The sequence below is a fragment of the Taudactylus pleione genome, unplaced genomic scaffold (assembly GCF_031769625.1).
Source record: "Taudactylus pleione unplaced genomic scaffold, aTauple2 ptg000273l, whole genome shotgun sequence".
Classification (NCBI taxonomy): domain Eukaryota; kingdom Metazoa; phylum Chordata; class Amphibia; order Anura; family Myobatrachidae; genus Taudactylus; species Taudactylus pleione.
This window is the reverse complement of record NW_028284675.1, coordinates 1,430,783-1,455,120: the sequence shown is the minus strand read 5'-3', so window position 1 is coordinate 1,455,120 and position 24,338 is coordinate 1,430,783. Positions and strand designations below refer to the sequence as shown.

At 46.2% G+C, this 24,338-nt stretch overlaps 1 protein-coding gene across 2 annotated transcripts in view; it reads left to right on the top strand.

Moving 5' to 3' along the window:
- The window catches only part of DNAH6 (dynein axonemal heavy chain 6), a 342,820-nt gene that overhangs the window by 271,488 nt on the left and 46,994 nt on the right, over nt 1-24,338 (top strand). For both annotated transcript variants that reach the window (XM_088481442.1, XM_088481443.1), the window contains exons 61-62: nt 9,098-9,233; nt 19,016-19,179. In XM_088481442.1, the coding sequence (XP_088337568.1) occupies nt 9,098-9,233; nt 19,016-19,179 (300 nt within the window). The remainder of the gene's footprint in view (nt 1-9,097; nt 9,234-19,015; nt 19,180-24,338) is intronic.

Below are 24,338 nucleotides of genomic sequence, written 5' to 3'. Positions count from 1 at the left end.
CCTCCCGCGACTCCCGGGAGAGTAGGCAGGTATGATTATATGCTAGAGATCCGGAATACGGATATCCAACTGGCATGGAACTACAAGATCAATCAAGACCTGTCATACTGTAGTTCGCTTCCATTTGTTGCTAAATGTGTATGATCGCAGGTTAAGTTGTTGTAACGTTCTGCTCTCCTGACTAAAAAGAAGGGAAGCTAACTCTAAACTGTATTCAATATAGAAAAATATTAAGGATGGGATTCAGTTAGCTACGGTAACTGAACTGGTGCTAATTGATCGCTAGCCCGTATTCAATTAGCCCGGCTTATTGGGGATCCTTTCTCAGGTCTCCTGAGACCCGAAAAGAAATCCCCATTAACTGTGCAATTATTGGGTGATAACTGCCAGTTAACGCACAGGTCTGTGATCTTGTCATGGATCCTGTGGGTTAACACCCGATAACCTGTGTTAACGCGCGTGTTTAGCGAGGTTACCGGGTGAATGCGGGAGGCTAATTAAATAGCCCTGGGCGTTAAAGCCCAAGGCTACATCCAGTTATTACCCCTGGTAATTTACCACTGGTAATTGAATTTCTCCCTAAGTGTTAGATTTTAATATATTAAACATTATTTATATTATTCTCTAGTCCGTAAATGCTGGCTCTCCTTTTGGTAATACCTACTGGTAATTCTTGCGATTTGTTGATTTGAAGGTTGATTTCAATCGATTTTGATCGAATCAAAATCTATCAACATCGATGTTGTGTTTCTGGGGCTAAATTACACATTTACTAACAGACAATTTTTTATCTAGTTCTTTAAGTATTAGTAAATGTGTGATTTACCCCATAGAAACACAACATCGATGTTGATCGATTTTGACCGTTTTTCATTGCTTTTAAATCCAATAAAATTGACCTTCAGTAAATATACCCCTTACCAAGAGAGGAGGGGGCCCATGTGCAGTATCCGTCCCCAGCCCCCTCCTCTCTCTCTCAGGTGGCTGGCAACACACTGAGCACAGCGCCGCAGCAGTAGACTCTGGGCACTAGTCTACGCCCAGAGTCTACTGTGCACGCGCAGGTCACCGGGAAAATAGTGTGGTAGCCATTTTCCAGGCAATTTTTAAAACGCTGATAGCGCCAATGTGGGACTCTGGAGAGGGAAGTATTAAAAATATGGGTGCAGGGTGTGCGCTGTGGGCCACACACCTTGCACCCATTATAGATACGCCCCTGCCCCTTATTGTCTGTATTTGAGTTGTTTAAACAATGTAATACTTTATGGAGTATTGGTTTTGGTGCACTTTTTATTTTTGAGCATTATTGAGGAGACAATTTTCCATAGGTTATCTGAGGCCTGCTAGAAATTAATCCAACCTGATCTTTATGGACTAAGGGCCTGATTCAGAGTTGTATATTGTGCCAATGTTTTCGCAGTTGAGCACCTATCATCCTTTTGCACATGCATCTGAGTCAACTGCGCATGTGCCAAAATACACTACAAGTACTTATTCGCTGTGTGATTGACAGTTAGGGAGCGTTTGGGGGGTGGTAACAGATGTATTGGCTAAAAACGCAGGCCATTCTGCGCGACCGTAGAGTTACTCAAGACTGCTTCCATCGGATGATCTGTGACCGATGTTGCGTCTTTGTACGCAGATGCTTGGATGCCTGTGGGCTAGGGGGTTAATCTGGTATCCAGAATCTTATCATACATTTTGAGGCCTGTGTTAAGGAGAGATATAATCGGGGAATGTAGATTCCGTTTTTTGATAAGTCGTGATTTTCTGGCTAAATTGAAGTCGCTGCAAGCAATAGCCTGTGAATAGGGCAGGGGTGTCTTAAGAGAGGAGTGGGCCCGTGTGCACTCCCCGTGCGGGGCCCCCTCCTCCCTCCCCGGAGGCCGGCAGCCGACTGACGCGGCTGGCCAGCTGTCAGAGCCTTAGTAGACTGCGGGCACTAGAGTGTGCCCGGAGTCTACTGCGCATGCACAAAACGCAGGAAAAATGGCCGCTGCAGCCATTTTCCGGTGTTCTGAGCAGTGCTGACACCCGACGCGGGACCACGGATAGGTACGTTTAAAATAATATGGGTGCAGGGTGTGCGGGGCCCCCCTGGATCCGGCTGCTCTCTGGAGGGGGAGGGAGAGAAGGACAGCGCTATCGGCGCTGCCTTCTCTGCCCTGTCAGCAGCCGCCGGGCTGCTGTCGGGGCTTGGTTGTGCTGGCGATGGGCTGGCGGCCAGCCCACGGGGAGGGACAGTGTGTAGAGGGACCAGGAGGTCCCTCTGTGATTGGCGGCTGCTAGAAAATTATTTTCCAGCAGCCGCCCACAGAGCTTTCCTGACTGGTCGTATCAGATAAGACCATGTCAGGGAAAGCCCAGTCTGGTATGGTCGTATCTGATACGACCATACCAGGCAAGTGGTTAATTGAGTATTAATTAGTGTAAGTAATACATATGTTTAATGAGGCTCTTTATTATGGGCCTGATTCAGAGTTGTGAATAGAGTAAGATATAGCAAGTACTCTTCATCTTGGTAAAACCACGCTGCACTGCAGGTGTGGTAGATGTAAAATGTGAAGAGTGATTAGATTTGTGTGGGGTGTGTCCAAACTGACATCTAAATTACAGTGTAAAAATAAAGCTGTCCAGCATTTGTGGGCTACATGCAAAAGCAGCCAGAATTTACCCCACATGCAACAAAATATATGTATTTGCGGAATGGGTATGAACCGTATGGCCGGCGGTTCGATTCCCGTCAGCGGCAGCCCGACATGAGCAGAGTTCGAAGCAGCGGAAGCCCGACAGCGCTGGAAATCCCGATCGTGGATAGGTGAGTATGTACTAACCTAACCCCCCTAACCCTAGCCCTCCTTAGGGGTGCCTAACCCTAACTTCCCCCCCAAGTGCCTAACCCTAATCCACCCTCTAAGTGCCTAACCCTAACCACCCCCTTCCCCACTGCCTAAACCTAAGTCCCCCGGGGGGGTGCCTAACCCTAAGCCCCCCTGGGGGTGCCTAACCCTAACCCTCCCTCCCCCTAGCCTAACCCTCCCGGGGGGGTGCCTAACCCTAAGTCCCCCCCGGGAGCCCTAAACCTAACCCTCCCCCCCCCGCGGCTGTGCGCTCGCGGCTCCCGGCATCACTACAATCGGGATGCCGGGCACCGGTCTCCTGGTGTCGGGGAAATGCGGGCGTCTACATCTAAACGCCCGGCATTTCACCCTTGCCGGGATATGACAGTCGGGAAGCCAGCCTTCCGGTATTTAGGCAGTCGGCTTCCCGATTGCATACCGTATTTGCACCCCTTGCATTGCAACATGGTTTGTCCAGGTACACAGTTACTTGCGCTATCTTACTCTATTCCCAAGTCTAAATCAGGCCCTATGTTCTATCCAGACAGCTCAAAATGCATGTAGTTTGAGCAATCTCTCTGGCCAGAGTTTGTCCTGTCTTAAGGCACACATCCACTAAACGATTAAATTGAGCAATTGAATGATAACGATATAGTTATCATTCAATCGTTCAATAATCGTTTGAAAATCGTTTGCAGATCGTTATAAGAAAAGTCTAAAACAACCAGCGATGCGCGCTCCCGCTGGTCGTTTAGACATCTATCATCGGACAAATATGTTGTGTAACCTGACGATAACATCAGGTTCAACATGTTTGCAGATGATTGATGTGCCTACACTGAATGACTGCCTGTTCAGTGTAGGCACATCACAGACTGACAAACGACTGCACGATTACAATGTCGTAATCGTGCAGAAGTTTGCCTGTCTTCTAGAAGATGTGTGCCTTTACACTGGAAAATGATGTTTCTTACACTGGAAAATTATGTTGATTTGCTTAGTAAGCATCAAAATTGATGGCTATAACATCTGACGACTTTGTGGCCAAAGTTGCCGGAATCTCGCGCAATTACTGGCAATCTCAAAATCGCCCAAAAAAACCTAGCAGCCTATTACATTTGGCCCATAGTATTTTCCCAGTGAGGGGGTATAACCTTGCTAGGAAGTAAAACCACAAGGGCTATTACATGTGCATACCTCCCAACATTTTAGTATTGGAAGGAGAGACAGTTGTGCGCGCAAAAGACGCACGGCCGAAAATAGGGGGGCCCAATTTTCGCCATGCTGGGGGCTTGCCCAGCGCTCCATGAGCTGCTGGACAAGTACCCAGCCTCTTCAAGAGCCGCCACTGTGTATATGGTCCATTCATCACTGTTCAGCTATGCAGAGCAGCGGTGTTAGCGGGTCCTCCCCAACTTCCTCCCCGCCCGCGGGACACTGCGGCCCGCAGGTGGGACAGCGGGACAGTGCCTCTAAAACGGGACTGTCCTGCTGAAATAGGGACAGTTGGGAGGTATGTATGTGTTTGTTAGGCACCTCACCTTCACGGATGTTTTGTAGTAGAAATGAGTGCCTTAGGTCCCAGTGAATTACCATTTTGCAGATCCTGAATAGTGAAGCTATAATTAGGTGTGTACGCAGCCTAAAGATGGCCATACAGCAGACCAACTTTCCTCCAACCATCCAACTGGTTGGTTGGAATTAAAATCCAGTAATGCATGGGAGCAAATGACAATCAGCCATTTGTTCACAAACACTGGAAAACGAACAACAGTTGTTGTTCAGACAAGTTTTTTTAATCAAACAGATCGAATGACCTTTTTCGTGTTTTCTGTTGCTCGGGAGCAAATTGCTGATTGTCATTTGCACCCATGCATTACCGGATTTTCATTCCAACCAACCAACTAGTTGGATGATTGGAGGAAAGTTGGTCTGGTGTATGGCCAGCGACTGTGAGGCATAGATATGTGTGGAATAAAGAAAAATATCAGGAGCTTTATCAGCTCTTGTATAGTTGTCATATAAATAAATCAAATGTTCAATAATCTTCAGGGGATCAGGTGTATAAGTATAACAAACATCTATGGAATTAACATTCTGCTTGGAGCTTGTGAATAAGAAGCCTGTGAAGCTTGTTAGCATAACAGCAGGATTGTTGCTTTGTATGGAGAGGTGCTAAGCCAGCTTTGTTTTTGAAAAGGAAAAAGTATATTTATTAAATCATGCATCTCTGTTTCTGAAGCCTCTCATTGGTGTTATTTATGTTTATATGTCAATGCAGAAAACTGGAAGGTAAATGTACAGATTTCTGTCTGTTTGTTTGTGTTGAGGTGTGTACTGCTGCTTTATGGTTATCCTATATTGTCATTAAGGATCAGTAATATTCAAAGTGTATCCTCCATTTCTGTAATAGGAATGCATGCTTGAGGAAGTGGTCTGTCAATTTCCAGGAGCCTCCTCCATGTAAACCTCCCCAATTTGTAAAAAAGGGCAGGGGTGTATCTAGGGGTCCGAGCATCCCTGGCAAAGTAATGGACTGGTGCCCCCCATCCCCCATATTTTCTGAATAATGACTCTCTGCAATTATGTCTCCTTAGCCAGCCCCCCTTCTGTCTCCCCAGCCATCTTCTTCATGTCTCCCCAGCCAGCCCCCACATGTCTCCCCAGCCAGCCCTCACATGTCTCCCCAGCCACCCCCCTTCTGTCTCCCCAGCCATCCCCCTTCTATCTCCCCAGCCATCTTCCTCATGTCTCCCCAGCCAGCCCCCACATGTCTCCCCAGCCAGCCCTCACATGTCTCCCCAGCCACCCCCCTTCTGTCTTCCTAGCCATCCCCTTTTTGTCTCCCCAACCATCCTCCTTCTGTCTCCACAACCATCCTCCTTCTGTCTCCCCAGCCATCCTCCTTTTGTCTCTCCAGCCATCCCCCTTCTGTCCCCTCAGCCATCCTCCTTCTGTCTCCACAGCCATCCCTCTTCTGTCTCCCCAGCCATCCTCCTACTGTCTCCCCAGCCATCCTCCTTCTGTTTCCCCAGCCATCCTCCTTCTGTCTCCCCAGCCATCCTCCCACATGTCTCCCCAGCCATCCCCCTTCTGTCTCCCTAGCCATCCCCTTTTTGTCTCCCCAGCCATCCTCCTTCTGTCTCCCCAGCCATCCTCCTTCTGTCTCCCCAGCCATCTCCCTTCTGTCTCCCCAGCCATCTTCCTCATGTCTCCCCAGCCAGCCCCCACATGTCTCCCCAGCCAGCCTCCACATGTCTCCCCAGCCACCCCCTTCTGTCTCCCCAGCCACCCCCTTCTTGTCTCCCCAACCATCCTCCTTCTGTCTCCCCAACCATCCTCCTTCTGTCTCCCCAGCCATCCTCCTTTTGTCTCCCAGCCATCCTCCTCTTGTCTCCCCAGCCATCCCCCTCCTGTCCCCTCAGCCATCCTCCTTCTGTCTCCACAGCCATCCCTCTTCTGTCTCCCCAGCCATCCTCCTATTGTCTCCCCAGCCATCCTCCTTCTGTTTCCCCAGCCATCCTCCTTCTGTTTCCCCAGCCATCCTCCTTCTGTCTCCCCAGCCATCTTCCCACATGTCTCCCCAGCCATCCCCCTTCTGTCTCCCCAGCCATCCCCTTTTTGTCTCCCCAGCCATCCTCCTTCTGTCTCCCCAGCCATCCCTCTTCTGTCTCCCCAGCCATCCCTCTTCTGTCTCCCCAGCCATCCCTCTTCTATCTCCCTAGACATCCTCCTTCTGTCTCCCCAGCCATCCTCCTTCTGTCTCCCCAGCCATCCCCCTTCTGTCTCCCCAGCCATCCCCTTCTGTCTCCCCAGCCATCCCTTCTGTCCCCCCAGCCATCCCTCTTCTGTCTCCCCAGCAATCCTCCTTCTGTCTCCCCAGCCATCCTCCTTCTGTCTCCCCAGCCATCCCCCTTCTGTCTCCCCAGCCATCCTTCTGTCCCCCCAGCCATCCCTCTTCTGTCTCCCCAGCCATCCCTCTTCTGTCTCCCCAGCCATCCCTCTTCTATCTCCCAAGGCATCCTCCTTCTGTCCCCCCAGCCATCCCCTTCTGTCCCCTCAGCCATTCCCCTTCTGTCTCCCCAGCCATCCCTCTTCTGTCTCCCCAGCCATCCCTCTTCTGTCTCCCTAGCCATCCCTCTTCTATCTCCCCAGGCATCATCCTTTTGTCTCCCGAGCCATCCTCCTTCTGTCTCCCGAGCCATCCTCCTTCTGTCTCCCCAGCCATCCTCCTTCTGTCTCCCCAGCCATCCTCATTCTGTCTCTCCAGCCATCCTCCTTCAGTCTCCCAAGCCAGCCCCCTCCTAATGCAAGTATCCATACAGCTAATGCAAGTATCCATACAGCTAATGCATGTATCCATGCAGCTAATGCAAGTATCCATGCAGCTAATGCAAGTATCCATGCAGCTAATGCGAGTATCCATACAGCTAATGCGAGTATCCATACAGCTAATGCAAGTATCCATACAACTAATGCAAGTATCCATACAGCTAATGCAAGTATCCGTGCAGCTAGTGCGAGTATCCATACAGCTAATGCAAGTACCCATACAGCCAATGCAAGTATTCATGCAGCTAATGCAAGTATCCCTGCAGGTAATGCAAGTATACATACAGCTAATGCGAGTACCCATACATCTAATGCAAGTACCCATACAGCTAATGCGAGTACCCATACAGCTAATGTGAGTATCCATACAGTTAATGCGAGCATCCATACAGTTACTGCGAGTACCCATACAGCTAATGCGAGTACCCATACAGCTAATGCGAGTATCCATACAGTTACTGCGAGTATCCATACAGCTAATGCGAGTACCCATACAGCTAATGAGAGTATCCATACAGTTACTGCAAGTATTCATACAGCTAATGCAAGTATCCATACAGTTACTGCAAGTATCCATATCCATGCAGCTATTGCAAGTATCCATGCAGCTAATGCAAATATCCATGCAGCTAATGCAACTATCCATGCAGCTAATGCAAGTATCCATACAGCTACTGTAAGTATCCATACAGCTAATGCAAGTATCCATACAGCTAATGCAAGTATCCATACAGCTGATGCAAGTATCCATACAACTAATGCGAGTATCCATATAGCTAATGTGAGTATCCATATAGCTAATGCAAGTATCCATACAGCTTATGCAAGTATCCATACAACTAATGCGAGTATCCATATAGCTAATGCGAGTATCCATAGAGCTAATGCGAGTATCCATACAGCTAATGCGAGTACCCATACAGCTACTGCGAGTATCCATACAGCTAATGCAAGTATCCATACAGCTACTTCAAGTATCTGTAGGGCTACAATCGGGAAGCCGCACATCCCACTCTGCAGATGCACCAGTCATTGGCACCTACACTTGCCCCATGCAGGGTTCCCTTTGCTATATGTGTGCCTCAGAATAACAAGGAACTCTAGCTACACACCATTGACACTCCCACAAGATGACTCTCTAGTGTACGATGCCACATTGCTGCCTAGATGCCGCCCTGACATGCCCATTTCACGCAAAGAGAGATCCAGCCAACACCCTTTCAGCTCAGAATCTCCTGGAGATACGCAGAAATCTGTCAATTCACTTCTGCACATGCAAGGTTTGCTAACAGTTAATATTTATATCCGTATACAGGGCTGCGTCCAGGGCCAGATTAACAATGGGGCGGATGGAGCTACAGCTCCAGGCCTCCACATAAAAATAGGCCCATTGTCATGACAACATGATGTTGACTGGCCATCTGCTGTCCACACGGTTAGCCATAAATCATAAGTAGTAAAATTGTATTTCTATTTACCTCACAAAATGAAGGATTTTTTTCCTTTTACAGATTTAGGGAGACATTGGAGCAGAGAGTATAGGGGGTACATGCCCACATGGCACTGGCCACACCCACACAGCACTGGTCACACCTCCTCTGCTTCTCATAATAGGCCCTTGGTCATTTTCAGCTCCAAGCCCATGTGGCCATCAATCCGGCCCTGGCTGTGTCTGACTCAGAGTAATGCTCATTATTGGAAATAGGATATGGCTTTTTGATTTTCCCTCTAAGCCATTGAGTCTGATAACTAAAATGTATCCTTATCTTAGAGAAAAGGGCTATGCCTATGGATACCTTCCCCAAGTCCTTCTATAATATAGCTCAGTATACTCTCCTGCCTTTCATGTGATTCTTAAGCTTATGGAGTAAATTATATACTTTTATTATATATGATAATGCTGCTCTTTCTTGCTTTTTTTTTAGGAGCGCCCAAGTAAACCGAATGTGCCCTGGCTTTCTGACATACTTTGGTATAGTTGTTGTGACCTGGAAGAGGTGCTTCCATGTTTCAAAGGAATAAAAGTAGATATACTATCTACACCTGTTGTCATCAATTTAGGTAATGTGTGTCTACATGTATATTGTGACACTTTAAATAAAATCAGCTTTGATGTCTTATTATTATAGAGCCAAACAAGTATAAATTAAGGAGAAAAATTATAATTAATCAAGGCTATGAAACAGATGTGCTAGTAGTCAGTACTGTACATTAAAGTTAAGGCATTTCAGCAACAGTCAAACAATTTGCATTATGCAAGTTGAATTGAATATAACACAGTGAAGAACTTTTGAATTAGACACACATACACCTATCCTCAAATTATGCCTAAACCTGTAGCTTTGTTTAGTGCACCATGGACTTTGCAATTTAGCCATGCCAAAACACTAATCCTAAGTACCTAGTACACTATTATAAGTACCTACTACACTATAAGCGAACTAAGGGGTAAATTTACTAATAATCGTGTTGGTCCAAATGTGGCAGTACGGGAGTGTTGAGAGTCATTTTTTCAAACACCGGAATTTACTATTGCAAAAACAGGAGTATTTCCCATATCTTTAGAGTTAATCACAGGCGAATTCACAGTTAAAATGCAACTGAAACTACAAATAGAAATGAATACACAATTGTCTCAACACGGTAGTACTTTCCCTAGACGGGAATACAACACAGGAATTTACCAAAAATCGTGATTATAATCACGGGTGTTATACTAACAAACTCGGTGTCCAAACAGAAGTTTCAAGTAGACCCCTCCAGAGCAGCGTGTTTAGCAGAAACATACACAGATCTGTGTGATCTGTGTATGTTTCTGCTTTGTTATTGTGAATGAAATGCTTTAGTGTTAAAAAAAAAAAAATGACGTGGGGTTCCCCCCTCCAAAAGCATAACCATCCCCGGGCTTCTGACCCAGTCCTACTTAAAAAAAAATGAGTATGGTTCCGCTCTATTTTAAGAACCAGCACTGGGCTGCTGATCCAGTGAAACAGATGGAATTGAGTCCTGTGCTGGTTTTAAAAATAGGGGGAACCCTGCACATTTTTTCCCCCTAATTTAAAACCAGGAGTGGTTCAGCAGCCCAGTGCTGGTTCTTAAAATAGAGGGGAACCCTACTTGTTTTTTTTCCCCTTATTTTAAGAACTAGAACTGGGTCAGTAGCCTGGGGCTGGTTATGCTTTTGGGGGGAAACCTCACATCGTTTTTTTTATAACAGTTAACCCTTTATTACACTTACACACACACACTGCCTTCACATATCGCACTGATATAAGCAGGCTGCTTGTTTGGAAGGGAAACATGGGGATTAAACACAGGCAGGAACGATCAAGTACACCAACGGAAAACACGATCCTGACAAACACGGGAGCTAGGTAAATACCCAATTTAATTTATTTTAAAAACGCCTGAGTTTGATCGTTTCTATCCGTGTTTAAAAACGGATCAAATCGGGACCAACACGATTCTTAGTAAATTTACCCCTAAGTGGCAAAACTGAGGAAAGTACACAGTGTAGGGTAAAAAGACATAAGACAGGTCTGATACGAGTGACCTGTGCCATGCACCTTTTCACTTTATACTCATTTCTTTGCAACAAAAAAAACTGATCCTTGTATATGGGCCTGATTCAGATTTGGTAATTGAGTAAGATAGAGCAAGTAACTGTGTACCTGGACAAACCATGTTGCAATGTAAGGGGTGCAAATATGTAAAAAAAAATTGTATGTGGAGTAAATACTTGCTGCTTTTGCATGTAGCCTACAAATGCTGGACAGCTTTATTTTTACACTGCAATTTACATTTCAGTTTGGACACATGCATCCCAAATCTAATCTCTCTGCACATATTACATCTGCCCCACCTGCAGTGCAGCATGGTTTGTCCAGGTACATAGGACCTCTTTCAGAGGCGGTCGTTATATGCAAGCGGTCGCACAGAATCAGGGCGGCCGCTTGCATCCTGAACGGCTGCCTCCTTGTCGATCGTTAAGCTGTGGGTTACCACCCACAGCTTAACGACCGACCAGGTTGATGGTCGCGATGGTGATCACCTCACTGACATCACTGATGATGTCAGTACGGCTGCCCACAAACCGGTAGGTGTTCGTAAAGGAACGCCTCCGTTTTGGAAACGGCCCGCCTACCAAACGGGGGCAGCTGTCGATCAACATCGACAGCCGCCCCTTTCGCTCCGGGGCTTTCGCACGCGTTGTGCGGCCGCTGCGCGTGCGCAGGCCAAACCATCGAGTCGGTTACGAGCGCATCGGCGCTCGTGACTGACTCTGAATGAGGTCCATAGTTACTTGATTTTTCTTACTCTATTCCCAAAACTGAATCAGGCCCCATATGCAAATGAAGGCACAAAATTGTGGAAAAATAGGAAAATTGAGGAAAAAGTGTACAGCACGGTAATCATGCCAGGCGTCTCGTGCCATATGGCACAAAAAGGATAGGTGTATAAGGACACATCTGAAACATAAAATGTAGTGTTTGGCATTTAACCCAACAATGGAGTCCAGCTATGAAGGTAAAAGAACCCTAAAATAAACATATAAAACAAAAAAATAATAATTATATGAAAATGTATTAAAGATATGGAAAACCAAGAGCAGTTTCCATTTTTACACTGACCAAAGGGCAAACTTGCCTACCCCAATTGCTTTTTCTTATAATCTGCTCATTATACAGTACAAGAATTTCTCTAAATAGATAATATAGATATTGGCCCTTATTCAGAGCCGTACGCTCTGAGCAGAGCGCACGCTCTGAATGAGGGCCGCCCTCCATGAAAATGGAGCGGCCTCCTGGACGCTCGTATAGCTGTGGGTGACCACCCACAGGCTATACGAGCGTGCAGTTTGATGGCCGCGATGGTCTTGACCATCGCGACCATCAAAACTGCGAGCCGGAGCCTGCGGTTGAGGTTTTCAACCGCAAGCTCCGGAGTGATTTTGGCTCTATCAGAGCCAAAATCACTCACACTGACATCACTAGTGATGTCAGTGGGCCAGCTTCTGACTGGAGGCACGTCAGGGAGGCGTCAGGGAGGCACGCTCCCGGCACACCCACCAAAGGGGGCGTGCTGTCAATCAACATCGACAGCACGCCCCCTTTGATCAGACACAACGAGCGAAGGACTTTCCTTCGCTCGTCGCGTCTGGCGCATGCGCACGACGGAGCTCCCTCCGTCGTGCGCATGCTCAGTGCATAACATCGACCCACTTGCGAGCGGACAGCCGCTCGTGAGTGGGTCTGAATCAGGCCCTTTGTCAGTAAAAAAAACAATATACCGTATATACTCGAGTATAAGCCGAGTTTTTCAGCACAAAAAATGTGCTGAAAAAGTACCCCCTCGGCTTATACTCGAGTCAAGTGTAGCGCTGACCGGACCGGAGCCGGCAGCTGTGTGTTTGGTGTAATCAGCAGCCGCTGAGAGTCTGTCAGACTCTCAGCGGCTGCTGCTGCTCCCACTGCGGGAGCCATCTTCCGGCTCCCGCAGTGGGTGATGGGAGACACGTCATGACGACGTCTCTCCCATGCAAAGCGGCCGGAGGAGCGGACAGCGGCGGGACCAGGAGCGGGAGTTTCAGGTAAGTGTTTATTTTTTTTAATTCTTATCACGTCTCTCTCTACTGGGGGGGACTACAGGGGGCACTACCAGGGGGCGATTACTACAGGGGGCACTACCAGGGGGCGATTACTACAGGGGGCATTATCAGGGGGCGATTACTACAGGGGGCACTAAAAGGGGGGATTACCACTGGGAGAACTACCAGGGGGGGATTACTACAGGGGGCACTACCAGGGGGGGATTACTACAGGGGGGGATTACCACTGGGGTTACTACCAGGGGAGGATTACTACAGGGGGCACTACCAGTGGGGGATTACTACAGGGGGCACTAAAAGGGGGGATTACCACTGGGGGTACTACCAGGGGGGGATTACTACTGGAGGCACTGAAAGGGGGGATTACTACTGGGGGCACAACCAGGGGGAATTACTACTGGGGGCACTACCAGCTGCTGCCATTTCCCACACTAGGCTTATACTCGAGTCAATACGTTTTCCCAGTTTTTTGTGGTAAAAGTAGGTACCTCGGCTTATATTCGGGTCGGCTTATACTCGAGTATATACGGTAATTGGAATCTGTATTATTCTAAATGGAAATAGGATATTTGTTAGGACTATGACTATGTGGTCAGACAGCAGAATTGTCTTGAGTATAAATATGTACTTATCTATTTTTGCATACTAAAGGCATAATTAGCTCTTTTTATCCTTCAAAGAAATATTAAATTATTTAAAAATTACAGTGGGATTTCTCGCACACACAATTAATTCCATCTTCCTTTGAGAGCAAAAGCAAATGATATAATACCCATACTGATGCAACAGCATTTTGAGGCATACAATGGGTTTTCATTTACATTGTTGTGGTTCAAGGTGATGCAAACAATATGGTCCTCCAAGTAACATACAGATAAAGTATGCTTATAGGACCATTTAGTTATAGTCACGTATTTCTTAACATTTATAATTTATTATGATAGGCAGGCAACCAGTTTTTGCTGGATATAGCATCTTCCAAAGTGCCTCATTGGACATGGAAATTCTCACAGGCCATTATGCAAGGAAGACTGAATAAAATATAGTGGCATATATATATATATATATATATACACCACAATGTTATACTATAGGCACTTTCAGTGTGATGCTGTCACATCTTTGCCCTCTGTCTTACACCAAGAGTGCATAGAATAGACATAAATAATGTACAGGTTTAGTATAAACATCAAATATTATTCCATTATACTAGCATCCAGCTTTGTTTGTTTGATTTTCTGATTTTACTCCACATGTAATGCAGTTTTACAGGTATAACCATAAGGGCTAATTATAGATAGCTACAGTATATTTCTAGAGTTGGGATTCTAAGTTGAGGGCCATCTTAACATATAGGCACAAAGGGCGGCTCCCCAGGGTCTCATAATTTTAGGGGCCTACATGCAGGAGCAGGCTGGGACAGTGGACATCTATATTGAGTATGCGGCTGCTCGCTCCTTGCATAGTGCAGCCGGCTGAGAGGCAGACACCCAATCAGAGTGACCAGACAGCATTCTCTACCTGCCTGACAGCCTGTAGCTACAGAGCCAGAATTAGGGGGTGGGGGCACGGGGCATAATTCCCTGGGCCCCCCTCTCTCAGGGGGACCCTGTACTTTAATCACAGCTGCAATGATAAGCAGGAATTGCACTGGGAGCTGGAGAAGAGAAGAGGGATGTGGCATTCATAATCCTTGCTTTACATCATGTTTTTTTATGTTTAAACATTGATTTTGTTGAAAGTACCAATAAATCGAATAGTTTAAATTTATTGACCATTTTGTATTCACGTGAATGGGTGGGTAGGGGCCCAGAGTGCATTGCTTGGCCCAGGGCCTACAATGTTGTTAAGATTGCCCAGTCTATGTTAAGTCATGTTTGTACTTATATGAATAGAGGAACTGACATGATGGAATAATTCTCTTTCCTGATATAATACATTATTACAACTATAATGTAATTTTATTATATAACATACCTAACGAAGGCGCACTCAGACACAGATACTGGATGTGTGATATGCTACAAAAACATTTTGGGGGCTGGGGCTAGTTTAAATTGACTATTCGTGGCCCCTGGGATAAGGGTGAGATGCAGCCTTTGGGCTGTGAAGCAGCCTTCGGGGCTGATTTGCATGGACTAGTTGTAGCCAATAGGCTAAAGATGAGATGCAGCCTTTGGGCTGTTGGAGCAGCCCTGAGGGCTGATTTGCATTGAATAGTTGTGGCCAGGGGGCTAATGATGAGATGCAGCCAATGTGCTGTTGAAGCAGCTGTGAGGGCTGATTTGCCTTGGCTAGTTGTGACCCTGGACAAATGATGAGATGCAGCCAATGGGTTGTTGAAGCAGCCTTGAGGACTGATTTGCCTTGGCTAGTTGTGACCCTGGGCACCAGGGTTTGATGCAGCCTTTGGGCTGAAGAGTCTTTGACGGAGTGGGTACAAAGACATAGAGCTGCTACCAATGTCGCCTGGTTGACACTGGCGACAGTGCGTAAGATTGTGCACTGAGGATGCTGAGTTGCAACCGATGCTGCCGAGATGACACTGGCGACGGTGCGCTGGATTGCGCACGTGGGACACTGAGTTGCTACCAGTGCTGCTGGGATGACACTGGCCACGGTGCACTGGATTGGGCACTTGGGAAGGCGAGTTGCTACCAGTGCCGCCGGGTTGACACTGGCCATGGTGCGCTGGATTGCGCACTTGGGATGCTGAGTTGCTACCAGTGCCGCCGGGATGACACTGGCGATGGTGTGTTGGATTGCGCACTTGGACCGCTGAGTTGCGGCCAATGTTGCCGGGTTGACACTGGCGACGGTGCGCTGGATCGCACACTCGGGAAGCAGAGTGGTGGCCAATGTCGCCGGGTTGACACAAACCGCCGGACATAGACTGGCGCTTCAGGTGGAGGAAGCGCACCCTGCAGCCTAGATGACACAAGCAGTACGAGCAGGTGGAATGCAGACTGCACCGCCTGGATGGGACAAACGGCAGTCGAAAAACACAATAGGACTGGCTCTGGAACTCAACTGGAACAACCAGAAGACTGGAACAACTGGAAGTATGAGAAACGCTGCCACAGGTATTGAGTGAAGGGCTGGCTGGAATACAGGGCCCAACCAGAGCAAGCCTCCCTTAATGACAGACAAGTGTGCACCTAGGCTGTGCATAGACAGGAGAATCAATTAGTGTGCACCTGGTTGTGCAGTGCCTCAGTAGCAAAGGCTGGAAACTGAAAACATAATGATCTGCTTAACTACAGATCCTAACAGTACCCCCCCCCTCCTTGACGAGGGGTTAAGGAACCCCTAAACCCTGGTTTGTCTGGAAAGTCCTCAATAAATCTTCTCCTCAGGATAGGAGTATCTAATGACCTTTCTGGAATCCAAGAGCTCTCCTCCGGACCATATCCTTTCCAGTGAACGAGAAACTGGAGACAGCCTCTGGAAATTCTAGAGTCCAGGATATTTTCCACATCAAACTCTTGCCGTCCCTGAACAAGAACTGGTGGTGGTCTGATTGAACGTTTGAGACAGTATCTGGAGGAGAGGAAAACTGGCTTCAGAAGAGAACAGTGGAAAGTGTTATTGATCTTGGTGGACAGCCAAACCAAATCCCCCACCTTCAGACTGCAAGGCCTACGATGTCTGTCTGCCAGCCCTTGGAAGGACCAGACGCCTGCAGAAGGGACTGATGACATTGAGGATGAAGAATGACGAGAATTGTTGTAGGCAAACTCAGCAAATGGCAAAAGAGACACCCACTTGTTCTAACATTTGGCGATGAAGCAATGGAGATACTGCTCCAGGGATTGATTGGCCCGCTCCGTCTGGCCATTGGACTGCAGATGATATCCTGAAGACAGGCTGACCTTGATGCCCAGATCCGCACAACAGCACTTCCAAAATCTTGCAACAAACTGTGTACTGCGGTCTGAAACAATGTCCAAAGGAAGCCCATGTGTTCTAAAGACATGTTGCACAAAAAGTACTGCGAGTTCTTCGCCTGAGGGTAATTTGCTGAGTGGAACGAAATGCACTATTTTGGAGAATCTATTAACAATTATCCAGATGACAGTACAACAAGCAGAAGACGGGAGATCCACTACAAAATCCATTGCGATATGTGTCCATGGTTGAAGGGGAGTCGACAAAGGACACAACAGACCTGCAGGTGCAGTACGGAGTCTCTTGTTCCTAGCACAGACATCGCAAGCTGCCACAAACTCACAAACATCATGAGGCATGGATTGCCACCAAACGGAACGTGAAAGAAGTTCTAGAGACCTGGCTACACCTGGATCACCCCCAACCTTGAACGAATGGAACTCCTTAAGGACTGCCTTGCAGAATCTTTCTGGGACAAACATTAATCCCCTGGGCATTTCCATAGGAGCTTCAGCCTGGCTTTGCCTGAGAGATTCTGCCAAGGTTCTTGTCAGGGCCAAAAGGATCCGAGTAGAAGGAATGATGGTTTCCTATTTATCAGAAGAACCATGATCAGCAGGAAAACTAGGGGATAAGGCATCTGCCTTTACATTCTTGGACCCAGGCCGAAAAGAGATGGTGAAGTTAAAGCAAGTAAAAAATAAGGCCCATCGCGCTTGCCTGGCATTTAATCTTTTGGTGGACTCAATATATGCCAGGTTCTTATGATCCATCAAAACAGATACTACATGGTTAGCCCCCTCTAACCAGTGTCGCCAATCTTCGAATGCCCACTTGATAGCCAGAAGTTCTTGGTTGCCTACATCGTAGTTCTTCTCAGCTGCTTGAAATGTCCGAGAGAAGAAGGCACAAAGGTGTAATTTATTGTCCTTCACATCCTTTTGGGAAAGAATGGCACCCACACCGACTTCAGAGGCGTCCACCTTCACCACAAAAGGAAGGTCAGGATTGGGATGACGGAGAACAGGAGGACTCACAAAGGCCGTCTTGAGAAGATTGAACGCCTGTACGGCCTGGGGGGACAGCCAATGGGCTGTTGAAGCAGCTTTGAGGGCTGATTTGCCTTGGCTAGTTGTGACCTGTGGCTAATAATGAGATGTAGCCAATGGGCTGTTGAAGCAGCCTTGAGGACTGATTTGCCTTAGCTAGTTGTGACCTGGGACCCCACGGTTTGATGCAGCCTTTGGGCTGAAGAGTCTTTGACGGAGTGGGTACAAAGACATAGAGCTGCTACCAATGCCACCGGGTTGACACTGGTGACGGTGCACTGGATTGCGCACTGAGGATGCTGAGTTGCACCTGGTGCCGCCTGGATGACACTGGCGATGGTGCACTGGATTGCGCACTTGGGACGCTGAGTTGCTACCAGTGCCGCCGACTGGCGATTCAGGTGGAGGAAGCACACCGCGCCGCCTAGATGACACAAGTAGCACGAGCAGGTGGAATGCAGACTGCGCTGCCTGGATGGGACAAACGGCAGTCGAAAAACACAGTAAGACTGGCTCTGGAACTCAACTGGAACAACCAGAAGTATGAGAAACTCTATCACCGATATGGAGTGAATAGCTGGCTGGAATTTAACAGAACAAGGCCCAACCAGCGCAAGCCTCCCTTAATGACAGACTACTATGCACCTGGGCTGTGCACAGACAGAAGAATCAATTAGTGTGCACCTGATACTGCACACAGACAAGCTGTAATTAGTGCAGAGCCTCAGTAGCAAAGGCTGGAACCTGAAAACAAAATGATCTGCTTAACTGAAGATCCTAACAGGAATATGTTGAAAATGCTGCAATTCATTAATCCTTTCCATGGCAAACACAGAAGGGGATTACAGGTGCCAGAAATATTTTTTTTTTTTACAAGGTAGTGTGATTAATAGACTTTTGCAGAGGAGCAGAATAGATTCAGGATACATGTAGTATATATTGTTAATGTACTTTATTTTCATAGCATACTATTTGGAGGTAACACAGTGGTGGTAATCAGACTCCCTGCACTGAAAGGTAACAGTTTTGGCCACTGTGCTGCTATATACTATAGGTACAATTTGTGTGTGCGTATGTATATACATGCAAGTAGGTAGGTTGTATTTTATATAACGGTGAAGATGAAAACCTCCCATGTAAACTCTTAGCTATGTCTACATTAAAGTGTGTGTTGCTTATTGGTTTTTCATGGTTGTACAGTGCATTCTGCTTCCTGTACAATGTTATGAAATAAACCCTAATATTATATCCTAGTAACAAGTAATATTTTCATTTAATCTTTTGTGTATATTTCTCAGGTTCCCTTGAAATTCAGATTAATCCCAGTTCATGGGATGGCTATAACACCCTGACATCTAGTAAGCAATCTGGGAAGGAAAATGAAATGGTTCATGGATCATGGGATGAGAAGCTTAACTTATTTCAGAAGCTGATACTTATTAAAAGTGTAGCAGAAGAGAAGGTAAACCCTGTATTATCTGTCAATTAAAAATGTCACTGGGCAATTTTTTATCAATGTTACAAGAAATTGTTATGTACTTTCAAAAGACAGAGGGCCTTATTCAGACCCGCTCGCGAGCGCTGAGCTCGATGTTGGCCAAGTGCGCATGCGCGAGACCCGGATAGCGACGGCCAAGCCGTCGCTATGGGTCTCGCTACAAAGGGGGCGTGCTGTCGATGGTGAGTGACAGCACGCCCCCTTTGGTGGGCGTGCCAGGGGCGTGGCTGCCCAGACGGAGGCGTTCCCATGGGAACGCCTACCGTCTGGGGCTGGCCTCACTGACATCACAAGTGATAGAGCCAAAAGCACCCCAGGGCTTGCGGCAGACGAGACCCTACCACAAGGGTCTCGTCGCAAGCCGGATGGTCGCGATGGTCTTGACCATCGCGACCATCTTTTTGGCCGCTCGCTATAGCTGTAGGTGGTCACCCACAGCTATGCGAGAGGCCAGGAGGCCGCTGTAAAATTCAGAGGGACTGCCCTGATTCAGAGCGAGCGCTCTGAAAGAGCGTCCGGCTATGAATCAGGGCCAGAATCCAACATGTGTAAAGCTATATAAACTTCCAATTATGTAAAAAACAAAAGAAGGAGTGTACAACTATTGCCCATCATAACAATATATAAAATATATTAAGGTGCATATAAAAGGGCAGATCTGGCTGCTCGACCCAAGAACTGCTAATCTGGTCCCAATCTGGCTTCCCACACACATACAGATGCAGTTACTGTCCAACTACATTTTTGAACAGTCCCATTCATTACTGGAAAAGTCCAGATGATATGTTTATTGGGATCATCAATGACTGTGGACCCCCATATGTTAGTAGCAGATCCTGGAGAGGGAGGGGATGAATGATGCTCTCATTTCCCCTAGCTCTCCTTCCTGCACACACAGCAGCAAACTAGACAAGATAGAGTATAATTAAGTATGGGGACCTTTAGTGTCTTATGCTGGGTACACACAGGGTTATATATCGCCGTTCAATTGAATGGTCTATATATATATCGCAAACGTGTCGGCAGCTGTGTATGCCTGATATGTCTGTGAATAGCGTTGTTCACAGACATTTCACATCGGCTGTGCTGCACAGCCGATGGTCGATATATTGGCGCATCTAGCTGTGTTTATGGGCAGTCCGCCGACTGCCCGTACACTTGCTGCAGGTACCTGACATCTCTACTGGGCATGCAAATTCAAATGCCGCCCAGTTGTGATGTCAGTGCTGACAACGCAGACACATTGGTAGACCAATTGGTAAGTGTGTATGTACTTACCAATCATTAGATAGGTTGGCCAAGTATGTATCTAGCTTTAGTGTCTCTAATACAGCCACAGGAGTCCAAACTTAACAGAGATTCTTTAAAAATAATGGTGAGCTGCACTCATGAGCTGTATGCCTTGCAAGCAGCTGTAGGAGATGCAACGGGACCGGTATGAGGTCCGGCGGTTCAAATCCCGATGCCGGAAGACCGGCAGCAATGAAGATCCCGACAGGTAAGTATATTAACTAACCTAACCCTCCTCCCCCCAACCCTAACCCTCCCTTAGGGGTGCCTAACCCTAACCTCCCCCCTTAATGCCTAATCCTAACCCCCCTTGTAAGTGCCTAAACCTAACCCCCACGTCCCCGCAGCCTAACCCTAACCCTCTCGAGGGGGTGCCTAACCCTAAGTCCTCCCTGGGACCCCTAACCCTCCCCCACCATGGCTGTCCGCGCCCGCCGCCCAGCTTAGCATCGTTCGCTATGCCGGGCGTCGGGCTTCCGGCGTAGGGATAATTATAGGCGTCGAGATTTCAACGCCTATCATTAGTCCCCTGTCGGGATTGCACAGTCAGGAATCCGGAGGTCGGCATTTCGACCGTCGGCTTCCTGACTGCATCCCGATACAAGGCACCCTTTCCCTGATATGATAAACGTATATACAGTAGTAGAACAATACCTCCCAGTGCTAAGCAGTGTGATACAGATATTCAATATTTTAGTGCCTCTGAAATAATGAGTACACTAATAAAGCAAAGTACACATACTTTATTAAGTCAGTATGCAGTCAGGTCCATAAATATTGGGACATTGACAGAATTTTCAGATTTTGGTCTCTATTCACCACCACAATGGTTTTGAAATGAAACAAACAAGATGTGCTTTAACTGCAGACTTTCAGTTTTAATTTGAGGGTAATTACATCCAAATCGGGTGAACGATGTAGGAATTACAACAGTTTCAATATGTGCCTCCCACTTTTTAAGGGGCCAAAAGTAATGGGACTATCAACTCAAAAGCTATTTCATGGACAGGTGTGAGCTATTCCCTCGTTATTTCATTATTAATTAAACAGGTAAAAGGTCTGGAGTTGATTCTAGGTGTGACATTTGCATTTGGAATCAGTTGCTGTCAACTCTCAATATCAGATCCAAAGAGCTGTCACTATCAGTGAAGTAAGCCATCATTAGGCTGAAAAATCAAAACAAACTCATCAGAGAGATAGCAAAACATTAGGTGTGGCCAAATCAACTGTTTGGAACATTCTTAAAAAGATAGAACGCATCGGAGAGCTCAGCAACACCAAAAGACCCTGAAGACCACGGAAAACAACTGTGGTGGATGACAAAAGAATTATTTCCCTGGTGAAGAAAAACCCCTTCACAACAGTTGGCCAGATCAAGAACACTCTACAGGAGGTAGATGTATATGTGTCAAAGTCAACAATCAAGAGAAGACTTCACAAGAGTGAATATAGAGGGTTCACCACAAGATGCAAACCATTGGTGAGCCACAAAAACAGGAAGACCAGATTAGAGTTTGCCAAACAACATCTAAAAAAGCCATTACAGTTCTGGAACAACATCCTATGGACAGATGAGACAAAGATCAACTTGTACCAGAGTGATGGGAAGAGAAGAGTATGGAGAAGGAAAGGAACTGCTCATGATCCAAAACATACCACCTCATCAGTGAAGCATGGTGGTGGTAGTGTCATGGCGTGGGCATGTATGGCTGCCAATGGAATTGGTTCCCTTGTATTTATTGATGATGTGACTGCTGACAAAAGCAGCAGAATGAATTCTGAAGTGTTTCGGGCAATATTATATGCTCATATTCAGTCAAATGCTTCAGAACTCATTGGACGGCACTTCACAGTGCAGATGGACAATGACCCGAAGCATACTGCAAAAGCAACCAAAGAGTTTTTTAAGGCTAAAAAGTGGAATGTTATGCAATGGCCAAGTCAATCCCCTGACCTGAATCCGATTGAGCATGCATTTCACTTGATGAAGACAAAATTGAAGGGAAAATACCCCAAGAACAAGCAGGAACTGAAGACATTTGCAGTAGAGGCCTGGCAGAGCATCACCAGGGATGAAACCCAGCGTCTGGTGATGTCAGTGCATTCCAGACTTCAGGCTGTAATTGCCTTCAAAGGATTTGCAACAAAGTATTAAAAAGTGAAAGGTAGATTTAGGATTGTTTAGTGGGAGGCACATATAGAAACCGTTGTAATTCCTACACCGTTCACCTGATTTGGATGTAATTACCCTCAAATTACATCTGAAAGTTTGCAGTTAAATCACCTCTTGTTTGTTTCATTTCAAAGCCATTGTGGTGGTGAATAGAGGCCAAATTATGAAAATTCTGTCAATGTCCCAATATTTATGGACCTGACTGTATATATTTTATAGGGACAGGGGATTAATCTAAAATCGGGCCTAACCTAATACCGGTATACGTACATTTGGGACGTCACAGGTAAACACATACAACATGTATATAAAACTGATTCCAGTATCAGGTTCACTCTGAAATGATATGGCTGCAGCTATAGCTGATATAGTAATCCTGTAAAGTCACTCAGTAGTGGAGAAGAAGCAGTAATAGCTTTTTTGCCAAAGTCCCAGACTCATCGAATACTTTAAGCCGAAATTATATTGATATCCAGGAGAGCATTTTACTCACCCCGATAAGCAAAGAGATTTCTCTGTTCAATAGCTTATTACTTTGTGGGGTCGGGATAGTCTCCTCCTATGTGAGACTATATGAAGGATGTCCAATTTAGTATTCCCGAGCCCCTGTGGTCGGTGGATGGTTGGCAGTGTCTGTCGGCAGACTTTCCCACATCCCTGGAAGCTGTCTCCGTGGATTTAATAAAGTATGTGTAAAATATTGAATATCTGTATCACACTGCTTAGCGCTTATAGATATTGTTCTACTACTAAAAACAGACTGTCAGATAATAACTTAATGAGATACTGAAATCCTTATGACTATGTCATATAATAAAATAAATCCTCTAAACCTATTAAAAAAGGTTTAAAATCTAATGAAAGTCTATGTTTGACATGTAGCAGATCCATAAAACCCTATATCTGATATACATAAAACTAAATTTTTCCTTCATTTATGCAGCCCATTATCTACTATGAAGCCCCATATCTACTAAGAAGACGTATATCTGATACTGTACAGTAATTTATCTATAAAGAGTCCCAAAGACATACTTTATGTCACAAAAAGGTATTTGAGAAGACTATAATAGTCACAGGGGTGATGCAAGGTTTTCTGTCACCTGATACAAAGACTCTGCTTGGCAGACCCAAACCGCAGCTACCTTGTAGATAGTAGTCACCCGACTTGCTTGGAAACAGCTGTCAACATAGTAAAGATTTAAATGTATGTGGGATGAGGGCAAAACCCATTTTTATTCCAATTACATTAATGTACCAGCACTTGCTCCATTTGTTCTGTGGTTCTCAGGTATATTTAATTTTGAATGGAGCATGCAGGCTCCACTGTGTCAATACTCACTGGCTGAGTGTTATTGCCTGTGCTACACTAGCTCACCCACCACAGAGGATAGCAATACAAAGAACATCGTAGTGACCATCATATAATGCAGATAACATCAGTGACCGCCATATAATTCAGGGCACTTTTTGATTTGTGCCAGATAATTCAGAGAACATTACAGTGACTGCCAGATAATGCAGAGAGTACCAGTAACTGTTCTATAATACATAGAACATCATTGACTTCAATTCAATATAGAGAGAATCACAATGACCACCATATAATACAGAAAACACAATATTGACAACTATCTAATACAGAGAGCATTGCAGTGAT